Source organism: Trachemys scripta, chromosome 6 (assembly GCF_013100865.1).
Source record: "Trachemys scripta elegans isolate TJP31775 chromosome 6, CAS_Tse_1.0, whole genome shotgun sequence".
In the NCBI taxonomy this organism is placed as follows: Eukaryota; Metazoa; Chordata; order Testudines; family Emydidae; genus Trachemys; species Trachemys scripta.
In genome coordinates, this window is record NC_048303.1 from 20357277 (window position 1) to 20374597 (window position 17321).

The following is a 17321-nucleotide window of genomic DNA, read 5'->3' on the forward strand; positions in this document are numbered from 1 at the left end:
GAATGTCTCCTGTCTTCCATGACTTTTCAAAGATACACCTCTACCCCAGTATAACATGAATTTGGATATAACGCGGTAAAGCAGAGCTCCGGGGGGGCGGGGCAAAGTTCGATACAACACGGTTTCACCTATAACGCAGTAAGATTTTTTGGCTCCCGAAGACAGTGTTATATCGGGGTACAGGTGTAATTGCTAATGGCTCAGATATCTCCTCAGTCAGCTCCTTGAGTATTCTAGGATGCATTTCATCAGGCCCTGGTGATTTGAAAAACATCTAACTTAGCTAAGTTATTTTTGACTTGTTCTTTCCCTATTTTAGACTCTGATCCTACCTCATTTTCACTGGTATTCACTATGCTATACGTCCAATCACCACCAACCTTCTTGGTGAAAACCGTCACAAAGAAATCATTAAGCACCTCTGCCATTTCCACTTTAAGGTCAGAAGGGACCATCATGATCATCTAGTCTGACCTCCTGCACATTGCAGGCCACAGAACCTCACCCACCCACTCCTGTAATAGATCTTTGGCTGAGTTACTGAAGTCCTCAAATCATGATTTAAAGACTAGAAGTTACAGAAAATCCACCATTTACACTAGTTTAAACCTGCAAGTGACCCATGCCCCAGGGCTGCAGAGGAAGACATACACACACAAAAACCCCTAAGGTCTCTTCCAGTATAACCGGAGGAGGGGAGGAGAAGGAGAAGAATTCCTTCCTGACCCCAAATATGGTGATCTGTTAGATCTTGAGCATGTGGGCAAGACCGACCAGCCAGACACCTGGGAAAGAATTCTCAGAGCCCCCCCCATCTAGTGTCCCATCACCAGTCGTTGGAGATATTTGCTGCTAGCAGTCACAGATCAGTTACATGCCATTGTAGGCAGTCTCTTCATACCATCCTCTTCATAAACTTATCAAGCTCAGTCCTGAAGCCAGTTATGTTTTTTGCCTCTACTGCTCCCCTTGGAAGGCTATTCTAGAACTTTACCCCTGTAATGGTTAGAAACCTGTGTCTAAATTCAAGCCTAAACTTGTTGATGGCTTGTTCACATTGGTGCTTAACTTAACTAACTCCTCTCCCTGATATTTATCCTTCTGATGTATGTATAGAGAGCAATAATATATTTCCCCTCAGCCTTCTTTTGGTTAAGCTAAATAAGCCAAGCTCTTTGAGTCTCCTCTCATAAGGTACGTTTTCCATTACTATTATCATTCTAGTAGCCCTTCCCTGCACCTGTTCCAGTTTGAATTTATCTTTCCTAAACATGGGAGGCCAGAATTGTACACACTATTCCAGATGAAGTTTCACAAGTACCATTATACAAGGCAATAACACTTCCATCTCTCTACTGGAAATACCTCGCCTGATACATCCTAGCACTGCATTAGCATTTTTCACACCTGCATCACATTGACAGCTCATAGTCATCATGCTGTGATCAACCAATACACCCAGGTCTTTCTCCTGTCTCTTCCAACTGATAAAGTACCAGCTTATAGCAAAAATTCTTGTTGCTAGTTCCTAAGTGTACGATCTTGCACTATTCAATTTCATCCCATTTCTATTACTCCAGTTTTCAAGGTCGTCCAGATCTTCTTGTATGATATTCCAGTCTTCCTCCATATTGGCTATACTTTTCAATTTAGCATAATCAGCAAATTTTATTAGCGCACTCCCTCTTTTTGTGCTAAGGTCATTAATAAAAATGTTAAATAAGATTGGTCCCAAGACCGATCCTTGAGGAACTCCACTAGTAACCTCCCTCCATGATGACTCTCAGATCTACCTCTCTGCCTCCTTCTGTCCAAACTAAAATCTCAGCCCCTCTCTCTGACATCTTGTGGAGGTCTAGCCATCAAATCAAGCTAAACATGGCTAAAACAGAGCTCCTAATCTTCCCCTCAAATCCTTCATGCTACATCCTTTCTTGATCACAGTGGACAACATCACTATGCTGCCTGTCACTCAAGCCTATAACCTGGGCTTCAATTTTGACTCAGACCTCCCCCTAAGATCATTTTCTTAGACGGGTGATGTGGTCAAAGCAACAGACTCTTTGGATTCTTCTACTGGCTGCCCACTATCTGTCACATCAAACAAACTGCTTGTCTTCATGTTCAGAAATGACCTTACTGAGCTATCCCCACACTACCCATCATCTCTCAATTGCTGTCAAGATGTCAACTTTCACCTCCAGTTGGCCCATGATGTCAGCCTCCATCATCCACTTATTACATTTTCAAATAGTCTCCTTTGTGTTTTCTCCCATGCTGACCCTTACTCTTGAGAGGAGCTCCCCATACAGATTTCCAAATCTACCTCATTATTCACCTTCAAAACCCTCCTCAAAATTCTCTTATGCTGTAATGCCTACAAAAAACTTGACAATGGCTGCTGATGTGCTGAGACCACTGCTTATCATGCTGTCCAGTATTGTCTCACTGCTTCCTTGTGCTCCCCAGTCTGTCTGTACCCATGTATTCTGTTTCAGGTTTTTTGTGTAACTTCTATTAAGATTATAAATTAATTGGGGGAAGGGGACCATCTTTTGTTCTGTTTGTACAGCACCTAGCACAAAGTGGTCCTGGCCCATGACTAAAGCTCCTAGGTGCTACAGTAATACAAATAATGTATATTCACTGTCACTGAAATCCATATTCAAATGTCGCTGTAGTCCATGGCATTTTATAATCTCCGAGTCTCATATAGATGTCAAATAGCTAGGTGAGAGAAACGAATCTCACAGAACTCCACATGACAGGGAACTAGGTGAGGAGAGGCACATATCCATGTCCAGAATCTGTTTGCCAGATTAAATTAAGATTAAATTATTTTGTCTGTAGTCTGTGACAAGTATAAGGATGAGGAATTTAAAAATATTTGAATTAGTTCCCCACATACTCTAGTAACTGTCATGCCAAAAAAATACACGTGAAGAAAACATTAAGTTTGCATGGTTATGCATCCATAAAATAAAATAAAATAAATCAGGAAATGCTACAGTTGAGGGATCACACAGACTTAAATTACTTTCTTCCATGTGCTTATGCTTTTCATACCATCAACACATTGTTTCTCATATAAAGCAATAATACATTTTTTCTATGATCCTAGCTGCACATATATAACCTCTTTTAATATTTTGGCCGCTGCATATGTCAGAAGATGAAATTTATTCTTATAGATTAAGGCCAGAAGGCACAACTGTGATCATCTTAACAGACCTTCTGCACAACACAGGCCAAAGAATTTCAACCAGGAACTTCTACAGGAAACTTTTCTTGCCTAAAAATTTACCCCAAAACCTCCCACCTTCTTAAGTAATGTTTCCCCCTCTTTCCTAGATGGGCAGATGAGAACTTTTGTCCTTATTAGGGGATAAGGGAACATCCTCCTCCAATCTTTCCCAGAACAATAGCTTCTAGTGCTGGAAGATACTACTTTTTTATTACTGCAAATATTTAGCTGTGCTATAAAGTAAACTAAATTTCATTTGTAACAGATCCTTCAATTATAGGCAACAGGTCTGCAGAAACAACTTAATTCTGCAGCTTCTCAGAAATAATCCTCAGAGTCAGATTGCAGGACATGAATGGCTCAAAAACGAAACTTGCGTGTCAGAGTAAGTTTTTGTCCGTCTCTCCACCCCTCCCCAAAAACCCCACTATCTTAATTGTGGGATGTTCACAGCAGAAAAATCCATTTCTCGGAAGAAGGAATGATTAAAACAGTATTTGTTTACAATAAGCAGTGTCACAATAAACGACAAATTACTGAGGCACCAGCTTCTAACAAGCTCTCTTTGTGATTCAATGGAAATTTATTTCCAACATGTCACAAGCCAATATTTCCGCTAAGAAAAACATTAGGAGTGCAAAAGTAAAGGAAAACAGACTTCTCAGAAGTTCTACCAGTGATTACTTTCTTCTTTAAGGAAGCAAACAACCTCCTTCTCCGTCCAAGCCAGGACAGATCTTAATAAGGATGATGGATTTGTGACAATCTGGTGAATTTGTTTGTACAATTTACATATAAAGGGACCCCAGCATAAAACAGAATTTGTATCGGTTTCAGACTGCAGACTCCATTTTGGATATTGGGTTATCTTCTCTGCTGTCATGTTACCTCCACATTAAACTGGAATTCCAAAGGCTGGGGGCAAAGGTCTAATCTTAGAAGGTCACTGACTTAACTGCTCTCCCAATGAACTGAAATCACCCTAAAATAGGCTGTCTCCCACCTAGATGAACTGGTTTATCCCGAGAGAGGTTGCCTAGCAATAAAGTCACTTGGTAAGGGTCTAGGATTATCTGATGATGCTGATCCAGTAACCTCAGTAACCTGACTGAGGGACCAAGTGGTTATAAAAGGAGTTGGAGAGGGGAGGATGGAGAGCACCACATTGAAAGTTTTGGGCAAGAGGCAGGAAGAAAATGGCCAAGGTCAAAAAAGGTGAGCTGAATGGAGAAGACTCCATATTTCAGAACACAAGCCATGCACTGCAGGTGGAGGACCCTCGACAGACCCAAAGGATCCTGACCCCAGCCCTAAGAATGCTAAGGAATGGTCAGGAAACTGAGGCAGGGAAAAGTATGTCGGGTTTATTATTTTTGTATAGATCTGTGTATTTCTCATGCAATTAAGCGCAATGGTTTTAGAATTTTGTGCAAAGTGTCTCTGAATTTTATGTATTACACCTACCACATATCCCTTGAAATAAACTGTGGGACCAGATCACCACATGGCTGGAGTTCTGAGAGAGAATGTGTTTAGGCTACAGGGGGAATTTAAGGCATCAACATCAATTCTAGGGTCTAAACAGTTGTACTGCATACATGGGTGCCACTCAGAGGAGACCCCAAGACAGGCTCTGTTCAGACTCTGGAGGCTTAAAACACATGGGATTCAGCAGCTATATGCCCTCACAGCAATCTGATGAGTTACCAGAAGGGAATGCTCAACTGGAACCATGATGGCATTGTTGGCGTAAAAGGACATTTAAAGTTGCATTGTAACTGCACCTTACAATAGATTATCTTCATATTCATGGGTTCTGTAGGTAAAAACGTGCCTACCAATTGAATGGCTGTCTTGGACTCAGGAAGTGGCTGCTAACTTACATATCCCTTGTGCTTTGGCAGCAAGTACAATCTGGGCCTCAAATTCATCACATCTTCAAATCTACATGGAGGAAGATGCACTACTCAGACTTAAGGGGAAAGCATTCAGTTTTGGGTGGTTGTCTCTCTTTGTCAGCTCCCACTTATTCAGTCTGGATCCCCAGGGTAACGATCAACTTCTTTAACAAGAGGTGAGGAGGGGTAAAAGTGAGTCTCATCTTCCCCGATCCCACTGGGAAAATTCCACTTCTTCTAGTTGAACTAGATCAGGGGTCGGCAACCTTTCAGAAGTGGTGTGCCGAGTCTTCATTTATTCACTTTAATTTAAGGTTTTGCATGCCGGTACTACATTTTTAACGTTTTTTAGGAGGTCTCTCTCTATAAGTCTATATATAATATAACTAAACTACTATTGTATGTAAAGTAAACAAGGTTTTCAAAATGTTTAAGAAGCTTCATTTAAAATTAAATTAAAATGCTGATGTTAAGCCGCCAACCTGCAGTTCCGTTCACCTAGGCCGGCAGCGGGCTGAGCAGGGCCTGCAGCCGGAACCCCGGATGGCAAGGAGCCAGCAGCCAGAACCCCAGGTTGGCAGTGGGCTGAGTGGGGCCGGCATCTGGGACCCCAGCTGGCAAGGGATTGTCAGCCAGAACCCCGGGCCGGCAGCCAAAACCCCAGACCAGCAGCGGGCTGAGCGTGGCCAGGGGCCAGGACCCCAGACCGGCGGCGGGCTGAGTGGGGCCGGCACCCCAGACCAGCAGCGGGCCGAGTGGCTCAGGGTCCCGGCTGCCAGCCCCGCTCAGCCCGCTGCCAGTCTGGGATTCTGGCTGCCGGCCCCTTGCCAGCTGGGGTCCCAGCCGCCGGCCCCGCTCGGCCCGCAGCCAACCTGGTGCTCAGGGTGGGGGGTGCAAGAGTCAGGGCATAGGGTGTGGGGGCATGTGACGGGGTGCAGGAGTCAGGGCATGGGGTGTGGGGGGGATGCAGGGAGCTGTGGTGCAAGGAGGTGCAGGGGTCAGGGCAGAGTGCTGGGGGGGGGAGTGGGCTGGGATCGGGGGGTGCTCCCAACCCCCTGCTCTGAGCGGCTCACGACTGGGGGATACGCCCCGCTCCTACGCCCTTTCCGCAAGGCCCCGCTCCTGCCTCCCTTCCCCGCCTCCTTACCGGTCAGAGCAGCGAGGGCGCTGGGGCTACTCTTCTCCCCTCCCTCGCAAGGGCCATCAGCAGCAGGGAGGGAGAGGAGGCGGGGCTCCACGCAGCACGCTGGGGGAAGAGGCGGGGGACGGGGAATCTTGGCTGCCAGCGGAGCCTGCTGTACAGCAGCAGCCAGCAGGCGCAAGCTTGCTTCTGCCCTCTGTCCCCGCTAGAGAGAGCGGTAGGCGGGGGGCGGAGAAGAGTGGATTGGGTCGGGCAGGATTTTTAATGGCAGGCTGCTGCCTGCCAGAGTTCGGCAGCAGGCTGAGCGGGACCCTGGCAGGCAGCAGCGTGCCATTAAAAATCGGCTTGCGTGCCGTCTTTGGCACGCATGCCATAGGTTGTCGACCCCTGAACTAGATCAAAACAATTTGTTTTGCCTTTTCTTGCTTTTGAATGTCTTTGATTTGTGTTTCTTATTACAAAAAAGTCCGTTTTTTCTTTGACCTTTTTCTGGCTTGTAAAGTTTAAAGTTGAAGTCAAAACCAGAGCACAGGGTTATCATCTCTTCAAGTCCTGAATTCTCTAGTGAGTTTTGGAGAGAAGGAGTAAGACTCACACAGTATGTGTCGTTTCAGTTCTATTTCTCTGAGAACATTTGAGGACTACAGAATTGGATCCTTCAAGCATCCATTTGCCTGAGAATCAGGCCTGAAGCCACCAGACAGGGATAGGAGAAGCACATAGGGATGTAAAGATCGGTTAAAAATGTTAAAATTATATCAGTTAACTGATTTAGCTCCGGAAGTGGGGTGGCAGGGGCTGTGGTCCCGCTGCCCAGCATGGCCACTCCAGCCCACTTGGCCCAGGGCGGCCAGCACAACCAGGATCCCCGGTGGCCTGGCAGGGGCTGGGATGCCTGCTGGCCCAGCCCGGTGTGGTAGGGGCTGGGGTACCCGCTGGCCCAGCACAGCCAGGGTGGGGTTGCTCCAACCAGCCTTGCACGCCAGCAGCAGGGGTTACTAGTTAAGGCCTGGTTAACGGTTAACCGTTTAACCTTTTACATCCCTACGAGCAGGGTTTCCCCGGGGGGAAGGATAGAATAGTCCCCAAGTTGGAGGGGGAGTGGGGGCGCACAGGTGGAGAAGGAAAGGCATGTGGATGACATCGTTTACTGGTTTCTCCAGAGAGACAATGCTTTGCTGGAATCCACTCAAACATCTTGGTGCTGTCACCATACACACACTAACTGGGAACTGAGGTGATACGATCTTCTCCAGACTCTGGACTCTTTTGCAGCTGCGGATCCTTTGTGACGGCTCTGTCACCAGAGGTCTGTAGCCTACAGTTTGTGCTGCTTTGAAGACAAAGAAATCTGGGAGAGGCTTAAAGGGGCAGCCTCATAACTCTGCCAAGTCAAAGAGAGCCAGTCTGCCTTCAGATGCCTTTGACAAGAGTAGAAATATCCAGAGTTAAGATGGTGGGATATGGAGGGGACAGAGTACAACTGAGTCCACTGAACTCATGTTGAAAATCAGTAAAATCATTCTTACCCACCCCAGTACTAAGTGCGTAACATAGAATAGTGAACACTGGCTGGTATAAAAAGGCCACTTCAGTTCACAGCTAAGTTGTCTACACAGCTAACTATCTTAGCTCCCGAATTGCATCTAAGGAGGTTGTGACATTGGTTGAAAAGCAAATGTATAGTACATGGCCGATGACAAAGGTACTAAAAGAAATACCCAATAGAGAGAAGAATCATGCAAAAAGCCTACCAGTCTGATTTGCAAAAGTGGTGAGTACCCACAAATGCCACTGAAGTTCATGGAAGCAGCAGATGTTTAACAGCTGGGGGGCTGGGGGAGAAACAGATCGCCAAATACTCATTTTATAATGTTAATTGTCCAGCTTAAGTAATGAAAAAGATTCTAGATGCTACATATGTGAATATACGTTTATAGGGGAAAAACTGATAAATTATCCAAGATATATTACAATAAAATAAAAGCATTTATTAATCAATATGCACAAGAGGCACAGGAGGAAGAAAAATGAATTAAGGTTGAAAAAGTATACCCAATACCTATTTCCCCAAGGACTAGGCCTATTAATATGGGTGAAAGATACCTACATCCAGGATCATGCTTTCTTCAATTTCAAGGAACAGAACAGCTGTACATATAGTACACAATAAAGGGTGCACATGCAACACTGCCAGTTTTTGTTTTCGAATACTTAACTGTGCTATTTTAACATTTTTTAAAAGATTGTTGTATGGAATTGTAAAAAAATGAGCTTGTGAGGTTAGTCATTAAATGCCTAGTTAAAAGACATAATGTTAAATGACTAACTGTCAAGAGTCAAAATGAATGTAGAATTTTAGTATCAGACTGTGATCAAGTTTCCCTTTGTAGACCTCTGTCCAATGTAGGTGAATTACTAGAGAGCAGATGCATCTCAGCTAGTCTGCGTGTGTCAGCACTGTGAAAACCACTTACAGGCTGAAGCCCTACACAGCTAAAATTTGGGTAAGAAAGTTAAAATATAATGCAAAAATCTATGTTCTACTTTCTGTAGGACAATTTTCAGTTTTGAAGTTTTCAGAAGCATGCTGTCCTCTACAGAAGTTTTCCCAGCCAGCATCTGTAATGATCTGTGAGATATTTCAGTACCTGGTAAAATGACGTAATGTTACTTTTCTTGCATAAGATAACAATCCAGTCTCCAGCTCACAAAGAGTCAAGAAAACTAAAAATATCTACTGCTGCCCAAGCTACACAAATTCCTGATTAAACTTCTCTGTGTGTGCGCGTGCCAAGAAAAGTTCACAGTTATAGCCTACAGCAAAATTATTATATTGGTCTAAATTGCAATAGATAATAGCAAGTCCTCAGCATACTATACAATTTATACGAGTTTTATTTCAGTACAGAATCAGTTAAAATATTTGATCTGTATTTAGCGTATCAATTTTCTACACTATGGAAATAAAACAGAGGACCCACTGAGGCTTGTTTCATGATTCATCATGCTTCTCCAAGTAGATTAGTTGTGACACATCTGTAAAGAGTGTGAGAGCAGCTGTATATATTGCTATGATTGAAAAGGTTTTCATTTCTTACAAAGAGGACTCAAAAAACACAAATAGCTGTTACAGAAAGCAGCCAACTCCCAACCTTGTAGTTTTCAAGGGGACTGACCCCACAGCTAGAGACTGTATAAAAGATGAACAAGAGCTGTTAAGCACAAACTGGTCTGTACTGCTCTTTTAAATTACACTTTTTTAAAAAAAATAAACTTTCCTATCCTCCCAATATTTATTGCTCCATCTTCCTTAAGCACTTCAGTAAGTCCATCAAAGAGTAACCCTCTTTCACTGTTCCTTTTATAAGTACCATCTTATAACATAATACAGTAAAACAATAGGCCATTCGTCATCCTCCTACTTCAAAACAGTAAGTACTCTTGTGTCACAGAAGTTTGTACTGTATTAGAATGCCAAAAACTCTCTAAGTGAATTCCAATAGACCTGTATTTAAAGATTAGGCCCAAAAATTGAAAGAAAAGCCAGAGAACAAGAATTAATAAGACATGAGTAGGAAATTGGACTGTCAAGAGTTGTGCAATATTCCTAAGGTTGTTACAGTTATGTTGGTCCACCACCATTTATCAGTTTGTACATTCATGCTCAACGCACAGCTACTTTTAAAACAATTCTGTTAATTAAAAATTTATCATTGCTTTCAATCACAGCAAAGAAAACCTTGGACTTATAAAATTAGACACAAATCATTCGTTAAGCACTTGCCAAGCAAAAAACAGCAAAAATGTAAAACGGTAAAAATAGACCATCAAACTGAAGCACTCTGGAATATGTTTCTCCTTTAGTCAACAGCTTTAAAAGGTTTGGATGAACTGGACTTCCTTTTTAGTGCTTAACTTCTGAAGGTTTTCCAGAGGAATTGCAGAACTTCCTGAAGATGTGATGATCCCTGAAGAATCCTAGTTATGCACTTTGTTCCAATATGTTAGCTATTCCCTCAAGGACACCACATCTGCCAGTTAACATTAGTCTCCATTGTCCCAGTAGCATGTCAAGCTGCTATTAATTGAAATATCTGATTGAGCTTTAGAACATTTCAGCCTCCGAGATTGTTCAAGCTACCCAACAACTCCAGATAGCTTTAGATACGTCACTGTTTCATAATATACACTTTAAAGAGATTGTGTTTACTGAACACACACCGTTCCTGGAATGTACCAATAATGGAAAACTACTCAGCAGTAATGTAGCATTATTGTAGTAATTTAAAAATATGATCCTGAACATTCTGTGTATGCTACAGACCCACAAACACGCAAAAATGATCATAAACATACGTAACTACTTTGGCCATCATTTTGCCAATTCTTTTGTCTTCTATACAAAAGGCACATCACCCATCTGTCTCTCCAAAATCCATAGTACTTTTTGTATATTATTATACCATGTAACAAAAAATTGGAATAGTTGGATTTTTATCTAAAACGTCACACATAAGTGTGTTACTCAAAGACTACACTTTTATAGAAAACTGCTTGCACGCAGGAAGTTAACAAATTTAAACCTTTGTAAGTCAGTATTTTGCCTATAGGCTCAAGATGTATTTACATCAGAGTCCTCAGTATCTATATTATTTATAATACAGTATGCATCAGAATGTTTAATGTGAAACATGTATGTGTGCATATATACTTTTTTTCTTTTCTTTTTTTTTTTTTTTACACTAAATTATTTCTTTTGTATGTTCCCTTACTATTAAAATACAGAAACGGTTATGTGTATGTGGGGAAAAAAATAAAGAGGAATAATCAACAGGAAAAAATAATATGAACATAAAATGTACAAACAATATCATAGGTAAGGATCAAAGGCCAATAAACGTTGTGTTCTGAACACGTGTATATTGCACACAGAAAATACAAATAAAGTAGTAAGATAAAGTATTTTTTTGTTTTTAAAGAAGTAAATTTCTCCATACCAAGGATGAACCAAATACAGAGTGATTACGCTCAGCAGGCAGTCTGTAGTTTTGCTATGATTTAATTAAAATAGTTCATCTCTTTTGATAGGATCCGCATAAAAACCTATAATACATTGAACATATTTAGCTGTATAAAATTCCTAGAGCTACATTGCTGTTTGAACCTTTTCCAAAAAGTTTTTTAAAAGGAAAGTCTCACCACATACTTAAATTACAAATTGCATCCATTTCAACAGGGCTCCTTCTGTATACAGTTTAGGTGATGTTAGATTATATTAAATGATATTGACAGAATATTAATACATATCTGTCTAGACTCTTTCCACCACTCCCTCAAGTTTTCCAAGAAAAAAAAGGTAGAGCTATTATTTAGCTAAGATATGAATATTAAATTCCCAATGAATCTTTCCTGCCAGGTACCTCAAGTTTTAGGAGAACATGTGATCTTAGTTCAATAAAACTATACTAAAGTTTTCTATAACTAGAACTCAACACCGAATCATTTTGTTTGAAGGTGATTATATTCCACCCTAATAAGTGGATAAGACTTTGTCAGCTTGAAATTTAGTCAATTTTAAAAGTGAGTTTAAAGTACTTTTGGATACTACGCCTGCTCCTAAGTCTCCCTGCCACTTTTTGTGGTTTCACAGTCACACTTTACTCGTTTTAAAAATGTTTCTCTCTATACTGTTGCTCTGAGAAAGACCCACACAAACAACAGGGGAAACAAACCATACAATAAGAAACAGTTAAACTGACTATACACAAAGTGCTGTCAAATACACAAAGTAGACTAGTTGGAAAAAAGTGAGAAAACTATTTTTTGTTTACTAATGTTTAAGTATTACTTATAGCAATGGAAGATAAAATATTTTCAAAGATACGTGATTTTAAATTGACAGATTTTAAGTTGAAGACAGAAAGCTCTACAGAAGAGCTAAGTAGACAGGACAGACATACACAAAGCATATATTCCCATGATACATTTATCACAAACCTCAATAACTGCATATTGCTGTAGCCCTTGTCCACATGTCCTCTACCTAACCCCAGTGGATGACCTCCTGTCTCTTTATATTTTCTCTCAACCGTAAGCTCTCTGGGACAGGTATATTTCTTTTGTCTGTAAATTACTATGAATATCTGTGTCGCTGGAGAAACGTTAAATACAAGTATAATCTACAGAAGATTCCTTACTGTAGAAAGAACTCTTGCGGCATGTGCAGTTATTAAAGAGACAGAACAAATCATCTAACGATAACAATTTGATACATAACCTGTACAAAGAGAATTTTGAGGCCCAATATCAATCATTTGAATTCTGGAAGCACCAAGAATGTATTAAGTGCTATTTACACACACACACACACACACACACACCTTACAGTCTAAGGCCCTGATCCTGCAAAGACTTTAAGCACATGCTTAACCTTACTTCAGTGGGACTACTCTTGCGTGTAAAGTTAACAACATGTGTAAATATACAAAAGACCAGGGCATAAGGCCCTGATACTTGCCATCAGATTCACATGGATGGATCCATGTGTCAGTGTGGAGGCCTCATGACTTTACTAGGACTCAACACAAATGCAAAAGTCCACCCAAGCAGATCCAAATATAAGAATATGGCCTAAGACAGTGGTTCTTAACCTTTACTGCAGCCTGCACCCGTTTGGTTCTCAAAATATGTTCTCGCACCCCTTATCAAAAATCCAAATATGTTCTCGCACCCCTTATCAAAAATCGTTTAAATAGATCAGTTCTTTAAACCTAGATATATTTTTGTTTGTATATTACAGTAATTGTTAAAAAATTTATAATGTTAATAAATACATAGGTTTGATGAAACAAAGTAGTTGTACTTATGTACCTGTGCTTAATTTGTGTTTTCGATGATTTACCTTCTAAAAAAAGATCTGGCATATCTTGCACCCTCAGAAAGGGCATCTCGCACCCCCAGGGGGTGCGTGCACCCCAGGTTAAGAACCACTGGCCTAAGATAACAAGTATCACACAAGAGATAGGAAATAGGGATGTAATAAAATATACACAATTTTAATATACACGTTTTTTAAAAAAAAGTGTCCGTTATGCCAGCTGCTTCTCAACCTAGCCATTATTAGTTGGCTAATTAATTTTAGGTATCATGCAATAAAAGTCATTCAAAACATAATGCTAGCAGTCCCATCTCACATCAGACCTTACTAATGAACACATACAATTTGAAGGTACCTTCTTCCCCCCACTGCCTGCATTTGATAGTTGCCTTGAAAAGCGGGGCAGATCTCAAAGTTTACAGGCAACATCAAAACTGAATGGAAGACCAGATTAGTATATAACACATAGCAAACTAATCAGTCCCCTTTTGTTGAATTGTTCCTACAGGATTTGTTTTCTTTATCCCTACTAAACCCTCTCCCCCCCACACCCCAAAAAAAAGATGTTAGTAGAGATGAACCAGACCCTTCTATAATCATGTCACAAAGACAACTAAAAACAAAATAAATTTCAAAGGATAAATTCAAGAAAAAAATGAAATTGTTTACCACTACGATTAATAAATTTAACACACTTCTAGTGTCTGAAACCCATTTTTGTCAGAAACAAACTCATCTCCCAGCATTTTAAAGAGGTACAAATAAAACACACTAGACTAGAACTGCTTATTGCAAAGAATTTTTTTAAAAGCAAAATATTTTACAAACTCTGACATCTGCACCTCCAATTTGGCAATCCAATTAATTTAGCAACCCCCAAAGCTCAGTATTATTGTGTGCAATCAAATACATGGAACTGAGACAGTCTCCCATATATCAGAGCCACAAATGAGCTGTGGGAGAGTGGGTAAAATATTACAGCTCTGGCCTGGTACCCCAATTCCACCCCCAATAGTCTCTGGAGTTCCTGACCCCCACCTTCAAGGTCCCTGCCTTTATCTCCAAACCCAGAGTCACCATCCTGCCTAAAAAGCCTCTACATGCACCCAAACCTCCTCCTCTCCAGAATCATTACTTCTCTCAAATTCACTGCACCAAAGCTATCCTCCAAAACCACCACCAGGCCCTGAGCTACTGCCCCAGATCCCAACCCTCCCTCCACCCACAAGGTCCTGGGCTTCCCCCCCAGCCCAGATCCCAGCCCTCCCCCCAGCCAGGCCATGGCCTCCCCCCCCAATCCCCCGCCCCCCCCCCCCCACCTCCAGTCCCTTGTGTCCCCCCACCAGCTCCTTCCTCCCCACCCCTAAGATACCAGCCCCCGTCCCTGCCAGGTCCTTGCCCCCCAAGATCCCAGCCCCCGGCCAGGTCCTTATCCCACCCAACCGCCAGTTCCTTGGCCCCCACCTCAGCACCCCCATCCGTCAGGTCCTTGGCCCACCCCATATCTCAGCCCCCCCGCTGTCCCTTCCCCACGCCCTCACCAGACCCCCGCCGCCTCCCCCGCACCTCTCGGTCCTTGAGGCCCAGCAGCAGCACCTCCTCCATCAGGGTGAGGCGGGTTTCCTTGGAGTCGCCCTTCTCGTCGTCGCCCTGCTCGTCCCGGCGGCCCTCCTCCTCCGGGCCGCCCCCGGCCACCCGCTCCTTGTCGGCGGCGGCGCTGCGGGAGGCCTCGGTGCGGCGCTGCACCAGGCCCGAGCTGCGCTGGGTCAGGGAAGTCATGGCTCCGGCCGGCGGCGCGGGGGGGGGGAGAAAGCCCGAGCGCGCGGGAGGGGGCCGCGCCGGGGACACGGGCTCTCGCTAGCCGCGCCGGGGCTGCGGCCGGCCGGGGGGACGCATGGGGGAGGGCTCGGCCGCGGGGGCAGAGGGGCCGGCTCCCCCTACGGCAGGAGCAGCCGAGGAGGCAGCGGACGGGACGCGGCTTCTCCTCCAATATGGCGGCGCTGGCTGATGTCAGCGGAGGATGTGGCAGTCCGGGCAGGGGGAGGGCACCGGAAAGAACCGCGGCCGGGGGGAGGGACCCTGCGAGGCGGCTTGGGGCGCGGGGATCCCCCCCAGGGAGAGGGGGCGGGGATCCCCCCCAGGGAGAGGAGAGTGGTTGGGGTGCGGATCCCCCACTGGGAGAGAAGGGGGGCGGTTGGGGGATCCCCCAGGGAGAGAAATGGGGGGCCAGGTGGGGGGCAGGGATCCCCTACAGGCAGGAGAGGAGAAGGGGGCAGTTGCGGCGTGGGGGGTCCTCTCAGGGAGAGAAAAGAGGGCACTTGGAGTTTGGGGGTCCCCTCCAGAGGGAAAAAGGGGCCCTCGGGGTTGCTGGGATCCCCTTCACAGAGGAAGAAGGGGGTGCTTGGGGGGCGAGGATTCCTGTCTGGGAAATTATTGAGCAAAGGGGTGGGTTTTAATTTGCTGAACAAATTAAGCTTTAGGGTTTGGTTTTACTAAACCAGAACTGGAAGTGGTTTGGATCTGGGATTCCTTTTATCCAGATGAATAAAGTCTGCATGATGCTGAGGATAACTGGCTTCAATTTTGAATCCTCTCTGATTATTATTGTTAATGTGAGTGACCGTTGGCAGGTGTTGGGCTAGTGCAGAAGGAAGATAGGAACAGTTTGTGCTGGGAACAAGTAAATCATGTTGTCTGTGAATCTAAAACCAAACCAATATTCAGCCACTGTATTAAAATAATAAATGTAATGTTATGGTGCAATCCAGCTCTCCCCAAGAAATCCAGACATTCTGAGGATCACTTGCTAAATCTAGACTGTATATCAGGGGTAGGCAACCTATGGCACATGTGCCAAAAGCAGTACACAAACTGATTTTCAGTGGCACTCACACTGCCCGGGTCCTGGCCACCGGTCCGGGGGTCTCTGCATTTTAATTTAATTATAAATGAAGCTTCTTAAACATTTTAAAAACCTTATTTACTTTACATACAACAATAGTTTAGTTATATATTATAGACTTATAGAAAGAGACCTTCTAAAAACGTTAAAATGTATTACTGGCACGCGAAACCTTAAATCAGAGTGAATAAATGAAGACTCAGCACACCACTTCTGAAAGGTTGCCAACCCCTGCTGTATATTCTTCAGGGCAGGGACAGTAATTCATTATTTGATAGGTGAGGAGCCCAGCATATATCCGGCATGGTATCTCAGACTGGGGCACTGTGAACGGGAATTTTAAAAACAAATTGAAGGATAGTCTTGAAGCCAGTTAGGTTTTTTGCCCTCACTGCTCCTCTTAGAAGGCTGTTCCAGAACAAACTAACTTCTGCCTGAGTCTGTAGTGGGCCTCACACAACAGCTATCGGGGGCGGGGGGGGGAACTGGCCTCAGTCCATCTCAATATAGTGCTAACTCTGAACCCTACTAATGGCAAGCCACTTCTCAACACCCCACATCTTCATTTTGGATCTCAGGCTGGGAGGCAGGAAGGCAGCAATCAGACAATGAAAAGTTACACAGCCAGCTGTGAATGCTGTTGGGTTTTCTCAGAGTGCATCATGGCCGTGACACCCTCCACTCTGCATTGGGTTTGTTTCCTGTCTGATGCGGGTGGGAATCAAAAGAAACATGGGAATGGCTCTCTCTGGGAAAGAAAAGATTGAGCAGATTTTATCTGCTGTCTAGGCATGCAGCCAGCATGAAGCCACTCAAAAAGCACTGAGTTGCAGCTGATGCTGGGGTGGGACAGGTGGGTAACAGCTGCAGAGTCGCACTGAAGTTCTCAGTGGGGACCTTGCTGTCACCAAAGGCTGTTCCAGGAGAGCATCTCCTTTGGGCTTTTACTGCCATTGGCCATGATAAACTGACACTCTGGAACCCTGTATCCCTCAATAGCACACAGTATTCACCGTGATATGATTATGAGATGTTTTGTATTATGCATGCCTTGTGAGGTGGTATGTAAAATGTCTGGATGTGTTGAACATTAATAACCTGTTGGATTGGATGTGCTGTCATTGTATGGGAAGTTATGCTCTCTGTGCGTTTCTGAAATATGTTGTGAGGTTGGGAGATGCCCACAGCCAGCTTTACAGTAGAAACAAAGGAGGGCCAGAAAGGTGTTGATGGCCCATCAGGAAGAATCCACTCTC

The 17321-nt window shown here is 43.7% G+C and overlaps 1 protein-coding gene across 1 annotated transcript in view; it reads right to left on the reverse strand.

Moving 5' to 3' along the window:
- The window catches only part of GOLPH3 (golgi phosphoprotein 3), a 51292-nt gene extending 36119 nt beyond the window's left edge, over positions 1–15173 (reverse strand). The window contains exon 1 of the mRNA XM_034773730.1: positions 14730–15173. Within this exon, the coding sequence (XP_034629621.1) occupies positions 14730–14942 (213 nt within the window). The 5' untranslated portion in view covers positions 14943–15173. The remainder of the gene's footprint in view (positions 1–14729) is intronic.
- Between the last annotated feature and the right edge of the window lie 2148 nt (positions 15174–17321).